The following is an 11,230-nucleotide window of genomic DNA, read 5'->3' on the forward strand; positions in this document are numbered from 1 at the left end:
GAGATCTATTAGGCCTAGATGTAAACACTAAAAAAGCTGTACATTAGGACATAACCTAATAATAAATTATTAAATAAAACATATTATAATATATTGATATCATTTTCATATAATTTCAAATATTCTCAAATTAAATAAAAATCCCAAGTACTATACCTTCTGAATTTCATTATTCTTTTTATTACAGTCAATCTTCAGAAAATGTAGAATCAAAGTTAACCAAATCATCCATACAGTAGCTTCTCTCACAAAATAAATGTTCTTAAATGTAACTGATATTTATCATCTTCTTCAAAGCTTTGCTTTGGAACATTCACTACAATTCCTACTTTGATGGTTCAAAGAATTCACCACATAATTAAATGGCATTTTAGAATTTTGCTGTTCATAATATTTAATTGAAATTGTGACACAAAACAGAACTATAAATTATTTCAGTCTTGGTTTCAAAATGTCATTTGCAACAACCATTTCCACAGTTACAAGATTAATTTATTGTTATAATTTTGTATAAAATCCACTGTTTATTAAGTAGGAAAAGTACATGTAAATGATTATTTGACATTAGGAACCTGGTGCTTGAAAATTCAAAGAAATTATTAACTTTCATTGTTCTCTTTTGTAGAAATAAAATCTTCTACTATAGGTAAATTGTTTTCATTAAATGTTACCTTCATGTGCATTATATCACTTGCAGTCATATTGATCAGACTTGCTGCTCTAAATTAAAAATGTTAAATATTTGAATCAAACAAAATGTTCATGAAAAGGTGGACAGCGTGTATTATTAAAAAAAATACATATCTTTAATTATTTCAGATTCCAAAGAAAAATAAATTGTGAGAACTGCAAATAATTTTGGCAACATGTCTATATTCCTACTGTAGGGATAGTGTTCTATCAATTTTACATGCATCCTGTACAGTATGTAACCAGCTATGCACATAGTCTACATGAGTATAATATTGACCAAGCAAGAAGCAGGTTTATTTACTTTCTCAGCAGATGAAAGAGTCACTGTGTCTTAGGATTCATGCTCAGCAAATGACGAAGGGTTTAAGAAACACTAAATGTTAAGTTAAAAAGAAAATAGGCTGACACAAAAAGAGTGCTTGAAGAATGAATGGTAGACCCAAGAGTGAACCATACACTGGAGGCACTAGAGGCTCAGCTCAACTGTGTAGAAACGATGTGTAAGAAAAAAGAAGTCACAAAATGTACACACTTCATACAAAATAAAACATATATTTATCTATCGGATATAGAACCACAGATGTTCCAGCACAATATTGCCTTCATCAGAATGAAAAATAACATTTCGATTCTAAATTACAGTTTATCACAAAAGGTCAGGAGGGATGACAACAGCCAAGTTCAACCATACTCAGCTGTTTGTAATTCATAATTAATCATGGCATCATTTCCTCACTCAAACACCATAAACACTGTACTCCTCCTCCTCCTCTCCCTCACATTCATCATTTGTTTCCCTTCTCCACCCCATCTCCAGCTCTGCAGACGCCCCTTGGTCAAACCTCACTCTGCATGAGGGTTCTTGCCTTCTTGTTCTGTGACCAGGAGGTTAACCCTCAGCCAATTAATAAAAATAATTGCTTACACTTGTATAGTGCTTTTCTGGACACTCCACTCAAGGTGCTTTACAGGTAATGGGGACTCTCCTCCACCACCACCACTGTGCAGCATCCACCTGGATGATGCGACGGCAGCCATAGTTTGCCAGAACGCTCACCACTCATCAGCTATTAGTGGGGAGGAGAACCGAGTGATTAAGCCAATTCATAGATGGGGATTACTTATTTTATTTATAACGCTGTACTTATTTTAATTTTTAGTCTATTCTGATATCTGTTTTTGCTTGTCTTGGGCTGGGCTGCTGTAACACCTCAATTTCCCTTCAGGATCAATAAAATCTTATCTATCTATTATTAGGAGGCCATGATTGGTAAGGGCCAATGGGAAATTTGGCCAGGATGCCGGGGTTACACCCCTACTCTTTTTAAGAAAAAGAGTAACCTACTTGTTAAACCCCTTGGACATAGCAAGTAGGTTGTCAAGTTAAACTATTGTAACTTTAAAAGGTCAATAAACCTTTATATGCCTAATTCCTGGCTGTTCTCTTTCCTAGTGAATCTTGTAGAAGTAAATATGTCATGTACTTATAGCCCACAACCTCTGCCACTCAGGAAATTTCACCCATAGAAAGAGTTTTGGACCAGAATAAATGAACATGGGTTTGAACTAGTCTGAAGAGGAAAAGAGAGATTGTGCTAGAGTCACACTATATTCGGAGAAGATATTACAATTAATTTTATTTTTTCACAGGTACTGCAAACAACTTTTTATTACGACTCAAAGCACCAAAAAATATTTTGCTTGTGTATTTAGAGTGGAACATCATGTGTGACTTTTCTTTTTTGTCTTGCACAAAGAAAACCATTATCAACAGACTAGTAGCACTAAGTAGGGACCCCATTTTAGTTCATGTGCAGCGTGTATCCCATGACAGAAAGGAATGGGAAGAAGGCAGTGGTATTAAATAAAAGCCAGAGTCATCAAACACTTCTTCAATTTGTCAGATAGTGACAGCCATATACCAAAATATTTGAAATATTATTTCATGCTGTTCGGTATCTGCTTTAATATCATCTCACTGTTTCATGTTCTGAAGCTCAATTATATTTAATAAACTGAAGAACATTTTAGTTCCAAGCTTATACTGTATGCAGGCTACAAATACTGGAAAAATTAGCAGGGTGTACAAGTTGGGGAGTTTCTTCAAAACATAATTTGCTTGAATAAACTAAAAGAACTTTAAATTGTGGTTTAACAGTTCAGTAAAGCATTAATAAGCAATTAGAGAAATACATACAGAATGCCAAAGACTTTTGTCAGTGTAATACTTTTATAAAGTATCAATTACATTGAGTTCAATGCAAAATGTACCGTGCTTCTCTGATGCTTTTTAATGCCCTCAACATTACAAATGATTATTTTATGATTATTGAAAAACCTTTAGAAAAAATAATTATCATTTTCAATGTACTAAGGAAATCAGCTCCAAAACCAGTGGAAGTAGTTTTTTGAGACCACACTGGTTTAACATCATCTCAAGTGGGTAACTGAAAAGCACAGTGCACATCCTACTGCCACCTTCTGGGAGACAGAGACGAGTGCATTAAATAATGATCTGACATAAATAGGTTATTTGAAGAGGTACTTCCGAATTAATAATGAAGCTATTACCAAAAATTTAGGTGTTTAAAAAAAATTGAATTGCATTTATGCAAATACACAGAAATATTTGCAAATAAAACATCACACTACATGCAGAAAGTTGCAGTTCTATACTGTACTGTACTTACTCTTCATTTGCCCTTTCTTAAGATTTGTAGTCAAAATACTGAGGTACAGTAGGCTATATAGTGTACTACACAGTTTTTGTATTTACCTTCAGGTGTACTGCTTATATAAACGTGCAATTGAAAATAGCTGACTTAGGACACCATATTATCACAAGCTGTTCCAAAAACCAGACCCATCTGCGAGAGGTACCACAATAAAAAAAAATATCTGATTGGTTCAAATAATACTTGCATTGTGGGCCACACTGATGATGCTGCCCATCAAGAGCAGATCAATTTACTCTGTCCGCTGAATGCAGACTGTGCATATCATCTTTTTAAGCATTGCTAACCTATTCTTCCCACGCATATTTTTTAAAACAGAATAAAAACATGTCTTGTCCTCTCTTCCTACACAACGCTAGCAATCTGATATAGAAAAAAACCTGAAAGTTGGTAACTGACATGGTATTTCTGATTCTGTCTGGGAGTGTGAATCAAATTATGAGATATATGTCTAAAACTAAGATGTTTCATTTCGGTGCAGTTAAAGATAATAGGCTACAATCTTTTTTTTTTAAAAAGGAAACCTTTAGATATGAACATATAGAAATGAATCTATAAAGAGCCCATGGCACATTTAATCCTGTGACGCTCATTCCTCTGCTGGTGCTTTTACTGAAGGAGGATTAGCTGTAACTCGTGCCCCAGCACAGGGCCATGTGATAGGCTTATGATCCAGAGTTAGCACACTGCCTGTAACACTAAAAGCTCATGGCCTTTTGGAAACACGTGATAAATGGTGCCATCACATATTAACTTCAAAGAACTCATTCATTTTTGTCTCTGCTTCACTATCAGTTGTAGTCAGCAGTTAAAGTCACACACACAGAGCAGAGAAAGAAATAAAGTCACACACATAGAGAACAGAAAATGCTTTCCCAGAATTTTAAACACAGTTTGAAGGCGAACGCAGATAAAACATTTTATCGGAAAACTGTTACGAGCCCTACTATGGGTTGTCAAGAAGACCTTAAGGAAGGTCTGAGATTAGCAGTTGCAGGATAGGTCTAGCTGATGTTTATTTAATTTAAGATCACTTCATTTTAAAAAAAAGGTTTATGGTAAAACATTAATATAATCAGTGATTAAACCATATGAATAATAGAGGAGAGACACTGCTTTCCATATTACGGAAAAGCCAGTAAAATAGTAATAATTAGTAATAATAATAATTTAACAATGTTCAAATTTACAGTTTAGAAAATCTGTAAATGCAAAAGTACAGCTTGCGTCACACACACATGCTTTATATAAAATACTTTATTTTTTTCATTTCTTCGTATTTTGATTATTACATATTAAGTTACACACACATGGGAAATTATATTAAGGCAGCACACCTGTTGTTGTTAGCAACGCAGATACGTCACGTTTAGGGGTTTTACACTATTTAGAAGTACCTAAAAAGTCAATCTACGACAATGATAACCTATTCCTATATGTAGTTCAGGTGGGTAGCTGCGTCAGCATGCGTAGACTGCAAAGGAACAAGTAATAGGTTTATTCCATGCTGAAAAGAGAAGTGTGAAAACAACGTTTCGGCTGTGAAGCCTTCTTCAGTTGTGTGGGTGAAGTCCACAAACCTAATAGATTTCTATACACCTGAAGAAGGCTTCACAGCCGAAATGTTGTGTTTTCTCTCTTCTCTTTTCAGCATGGAATAAACCTACTACTTGTTCCTGTATTTAAATATGTAAAACCTTGCACTTAATGTGTACATAATTGTTGTAATTATGTAAGAATTTCTGTTCACATTCTCTTAGCTCTCCTTTATTCACTTTTATTGGTTTATTGATTTTTCTTATTAGGCGATCTTATTAAATTATGTTCACAAGACTGTCTTTTGTTTACAGTAGCAATTAGCTAATTCGAGTTCATTAGCAACAATAACAGTTTTAAAACTAACTGCATGCATATTTACTCTCTTTGGCAGATCACATAAATTCACAAATTAAAAGCATTTTCAGATAATGCTTTTCACATTAACGTCCCTTATACCAGGAGTAAAGGGGAGTTATGGATCCGAGACAAATTAGAGAAGAACTGAAAATGTTATCCAAAGCACGTGATGGAAAAAAAAAGTGAGAGGGGGGTATAAGTTGGGAATAAGTTTTTTCTTCTTCTTCTTTAACTCGTCGTGATTGTTCAAGGTGCATGAGTACTGTATATGCGAGCACTCTTTTAATGTACTAAACAGCAATGTTGCTTTTAGTCTTTTTTAGTCTTTTTCAGCTGTTGCACCCTACATACCAACAGTTTCCCCGAGCCTGTAGCACTGCAGAAGCCCTCTTGAGCAAATCATGTTGCCCGACTTGGGAAGGAGACGGGTCAATTTGCGGCGCTCTCTCCGGTAGAGGTTCCTGTCAAGATGTGTCCATCACTGACCTCCCCAACGGGCCACAGTTTCCCCATTCCGGGATCGATGACAGAGAGAGATGGCCTTTGGTGTTCTACAACCGGACATGTCAGTGTGCCGCCAACTACATGGGCTTCAACTGTGGTGACTGTAAGTTTGGCTACTCTGGGGCTAATTGTGGCCAGAGGAGAGAGCGAATCAGGAGAAACATCTTCCAGCTCACGTCCGCGGAAAAAAACAAAGTCATTGCTTACCTGAATTTAGCTAAGAATACCATCAGCAAAGATTATGTGATTTCTACAGGCACTTATGCCGAGATGAACAACGGGTCGAATCCTTTGTTTGCGGAGATCAGTGTTTATGACTTGTTTGTATGGATGCACTACTATGCGTCCCGGGATGCCTTCTTGGGGGGACCGAACAATGTCTGGACAGACATCGACTTCGCCCACGAATCGGCGGCGTTCTTGCCATGGCATCGAGTCTACCTGCTGCACTGGGAAAACGAGATCAGAAAGTTAACTGGAGACCAGGATTTCACAATTCCATACTGGGACTGGAGAGATTCTCAGGAGTGCGATGTGTGCACAGATGATTTAATGGGAAGTCGCAATCCCACCATCCCCAATATGTTAAGCCCAGCTTCAGTTTTCTCATCTTGGAAGGTAGTGCTTTCTTTTATAATGTGTTTCAGCTTTAAATTGATGTTTAATTGCTGTGTTACACCCACCCTCCACAAAAGGTATATTGTTCGGACACTGTATTATTCAATAAAATTCAAAATCCATGGAAATTTAGTTGAATAGTTTGTACAGGAGAAACAAAATCGTTAAATTAATTTAGATATTGTAAAATGTAATTAGAGTGTCAGTTACAGAAAACGACAATTGTAACATATTGCACAATCTACTGTAGCTTCTGATAATGTCGTAATTATTGCTTTAATTTGATCGTTTTGCTTTTCGTAAAGTGAGACATGCAAGAAAACCTAAGAAAACACAAGAAGATACCACAAGAAACTAAGTTTTGATCAAGTACTGTACATCTACAGCAAGGAATGCCTGAGACAATCTGACCAGGAGGCTGGGGTGAAACGGTTTGGATTGTGAAAGTTTTATTAATCACACTTAACAAGATTTGAAAGGGATGTTTACCGTTTCCGCACCCTAAATACTCCGTTCAAAATCCGTTCTTTTATAGTCTTTGCCAGTCTCTCATGCATTCATGCTGTTTGTTAGCTGAGGAGGCCAGTGATGTTACCTAATTATTACTGTAGGCGTTTGTACACTACATACATATGCGTGGGAGAAAAAAAAAACTGATTTGTTAGTAATGATTGAATTACGAGTTATGACGGGAATTTTAGAAAAAATAATTACAATAATGTTGATTTGTTCAGCAATCTTTACCTGCTTTAATATATATTCTATATGAATGTCCTTTATGTACATTTTCAAAGATTTAAATATTTTTGTTCGTACCACTTGATTCTTTTCCAGGGAATTGTGGTTGCTGTTTTCTCTACTGTTTTAATGCTAATTATATTACATAACCTGGTAGTTTTTGCCCTAGGGTTTTATGAATGGTCCTTTTATTAAGTCCCGAAAACGATTTTTCAAACACTTGTAAACCCTAACCTTGAATTCGGCCTATTAAACATTTTTTTCCGGTTTTTCCCAAGTGCTATTTGAAATTAAAAATTAACAAAATGTAATGTTCATGCAGGTAGTTTGTACAAGACCAGAGGTGTACAACAGCCTAGAGATATTATGTAACGGCACTGCTGAAGGGCCCATTCTCCGTAACCCTGGTAACCACGACAGGAACAGGATGCCCAGGCTACCTACATCTGCAGAAGTGGAATTCTGCCTGAGTCTAACAGATTATGAAACTGAACCAATGAACAGGTTTGCAAACCTGAGTTTCAGAAATACTTTGGAAGGTAAGTAGCCCCTCTTATAATCCATAATTAGCTACTTCCATTACGTTTATCTCTGTTAAGTTTCTGAAGTTCTAAGCTGGATAGAAGTATGTTAAGGTTATTATTATACACACTTTATTTTTCCATAGAAAAGGTGCATGGTTTATACTTTCAAGGATTAAACCTACATCTTTATGAGGTTTTAGTCATGAATGTGAACCATGGTTTCTATCCTTTTACCTTTGCGGGTAACAATCCTGCAAAAGGCAAATACTACATTTCTGTCTTATTCAGAGTTCAGATATGGTTTGAACTGACCAACATGTTTAGAAAACATGAAATCAGCTAATCAGCTAATTTCTACATTTTCTGGAAAATATTTGAAAGCAATAATCATAACTTTAAACATGGTTATTCTATGTGATAGGTTTGTCTTTTAAATATAATTAAATTATGAACTATACAACGGGTAAACCTGCTAAATTAGCTTAATTATAATTTCTGTACAAGATGCATCTGCAATTCTTTAACTGGTGATATACACAGTACCAGTTTATTCTTTTTCCCACCTATATAGGTTTTGCAAATCCAAGTGACGGCATAGCTACCACATTACAGAGCACCATGCATAATTCACTTCATGTGTTTATGAATGGTTCCATGTCTTCAGTTCAAGGCTCAGCTAATGATCCCATATTTCTGATCCATCACGCATTTGTTGACAGGTAAATACCCATTCTTTTTCTTTCAGTGGCATGTTTAACATAAGGGAGTATTGGGATAGAGGTGTTTGCAATTCTCTGCTTTGTGCAGCGGTTTTAAATATGCATAAACAATTAGATATATGTTCTAAGTATTTTTTTAAGAAAGGAAATATTTCTGAATGTGTAAATCTTAAAACTTCTGGTGTATCCCCCCCTTAGCTGGGCTTTACACATACAGTAGACTTAGATACACACAATTAGCTGATATCAGCTTGCACATCAAAGTAATTCAAATTATTCTCTGCCCTAATTTTAACTCAACAGACTTCTAGGGGTTTGCATAACTACCACAGCTAGTTCTTTGGAATGTAGTTAGACATCAAAGTCTGTCAGGTTTTAATATTATGAAACTTTTATGTCTTTGACCTTGACGTAGTTCCATTATTATATGCCAAGTGGCTTTGTTTCCATATTCAAATAGTGCTGTTTCCTTAGATGTGGGAAGTCATTTGTCATGTCTGGGGAATACAGTGCTTTTCTAACTGCTGCTTCTTTTATATATTTAAGAGGCCAGCTTCATTTCCACCAAATTAGACTCACTGTTTTCTCTGCTGTTAGGATGTAGTTGTATTTTCAAAGGTTAAACAGGACTTCTCCTCAGTGAAATAAGCAGCTTTGGTTAACAATAGTTTTGGAAATAAAAAATAAGACTTATGACTTTGTAGTTACTGTAATTTTACTAATTATAGAACATAATTATCAACAATAGTGAAATATTATTTGTATTATGTAATATCTCCTGTACACACTAGCAGTTGTTCACAAGATGATAACTTACTAGAATGTTTTTATTGACCAACGGATAATTTGGGAACACTTCTGGCTAACAGTTTGTTAACTTTAAGGTTCTGTTTCTCATTGCCTCATGTTTAGCATCTTTGAGCAGTGGCTGAGAAGACACAATCCACAAAAATCTGCTTACCCTACTGCCAATGCTCCAATCGGACACAATGATGGATACTACATGGTACCCTTCATGCCTCTGTACAGAAATGGAGACTATTTTCTTTCTTCAAAAGAACTGGGCTATGATTATGCCTATATGTTAGAGCCAGGTGAGTCTTTTTTTACAGTAAAATCTGAAACAATAGCAAGGCATTTTTGCATACTTATGAAATAAATGATTTCTCTTGAACAGTGTTCTGGAAAATGTGATCCATTAACCATTTCTCTATTTCACTGTGTATCCTGCACAGTACTCCCCTGAAATTATTTTTTTCTCATTCCCGAGAAAATAAAATAACTGGTTGTTCTGCTTTGTAAGCACTGTCATTCTTCTGAGATGGTGGTGAAAAGTGCATATTGTGTGTGGTACATAAAATCAGAAATGCACCTCAATGTGCTAGCATCTACCATTGCACAAGAACATTGAGCACGTCTTCCTGTTAATTAAACCCCTCAGCTACTGGCACAGAATGTATTGCATCTACAACTGAAGCTTTGGATTGTGCATTACCGATTCATTCACTTTCAATTTTGCTATTAAAATTACCCTTACTGTTTTATAAGCTGATTTCATGCGAGACTTTCAAGATTCACAAGAAGGGGATATATTGTACTGTACAGTCCAATAATGATAATTCTGCAAAGACCGTTTGTAAAGGTTAGGTAAGGTGACAGTTGTAGATTTAGGGGTTAATACAGGTAAACAATATTCTACAGTTCTGCAAATGTACTTTTTATGGTTTCAATGCATTCCAATTAACTTTCCTTAGCTTTCTTCAAAATGATTTGCTATAACAGCAGGGGGCAGTATTATTCTCACCAGCTTAAATGAATTTCTAATACCATATAGAACTTGGCGCTAGCAACCAACCAAGCTGGGTGGGCTGAATTGCCTCTCTATATTAGACTTTCTGGTGTTCTTAGATACAGTATGCTTTAAAACTTTAACCTTTCTTCATCTTTTAAAAGCAGACCATCTTTAACCAAAGTAAATGAGCCCTGATCATGAGTATCTGAAATGCTTTAAATGCAACGTCGTCTTTAATTTTAATTCTCCTCTCCCAATCTCTGTCCCTCAAGGGCAAAGGTACCTGCAGGAGTTACTGAGCCCTTACCTTGACCAAGCCCGACAAATCTGGAGATGGCTTCTGGGAGCTGGGATAATTGGCGCACTGGTGTCAGCCATTGTGGCTGTGTCAGTGGCTCTAGCTTGCCGCAAAAAGAAAAGGAGGAGAAGAAGTTCCTTTGGGGAGTCACAGCCTTTACTCAGCAGCAGTGAAGCGGACAGCACAACCACATACCAGACAAACCTGTGATGAGGAAAACTGCTGAGTACAGCCAGAGCCAACTGTGATAAACCGAAGAGCATCCTTAGGACCAGTCATCCACTGTTTACCAAGCAAGACTAAGAGGCATTTTATACATTGTTCTGACAAAACTGAATGTATACAATGCATTTATACATTAAATCATTTGGAGATCATTGACAAATAACGGTATTTTCTGTTTTCAATAGATGTACAGTATATGAACCCTTTAACTTACCTGATCCTGCTGTAGTTTTTAATTGCATCAGGAGGTTCTTCTGAGTTCAGTCTTGTTCCCACACAAAGGAGTTACAATACTTTCTGCAAAACCTCCAGACATATTCAACATTGTACAGTATTAGTTCACTGATTCCTGGAAAAGTTTGATTTCCCTTAGTTTTTCAAGCACACATTTTCTTGGTTGAGTTGTATTTTCTAAACATATTCTTGACGTGAAAAAAAAATTACGTTTCATATTTCTGCTGTTAACCAAGAGAAAAAAAAAACAAAAA

At 36.0% G+C, this 11,230-nt stretch overlaps 1 protein-coding gene across 1 annotated transcript; it reads left to right on the plus strand.

The window, feature by feature from the left end:
• The first annotated feature begins 5,531 nt into the window (after positions 1-5,531).
• tyr (tyrosinase) lies at positions 5,532-10,905 on the plus strand. Its single transcript, XM_088639224.1, has 5 exons — positions 5,532-6,446; positions 7,507-7,723; positions 8,280-8,427; positions 9,340-9,521; positions 10,492-10,905. The coding sequence occupies exons 1-5, from the start codon at positions 5,625-5,627 to the stop codon at positions 10,725-10,727; spliced, it is 1,605 nt and encodes a 534-aa protein (XP_088495350.1). The 5' UTR covers positions 5,532-5,624; the 3' UTR covers positions 10,728-10,905.
• The last annotated feature ends 325 nt before the right edge of the window (positions 10,906-11,230 follow it).

Source organism: Lepisosteus platostomus, chromosome 7, assembly GCF_059453375.1.
Source record: "Lepisosteus platostomus isolate fLepPlt1 chromosome 7, fLepPlt1.hap1, whole genome shotgun sequence".
Lineage (NCBI taxonomy): Eukaryota > Metazoa > Chordata > Actinopteri > Semionotiformes > Lepisosteidae > Lepisosteus > Lepisosteus platostomus.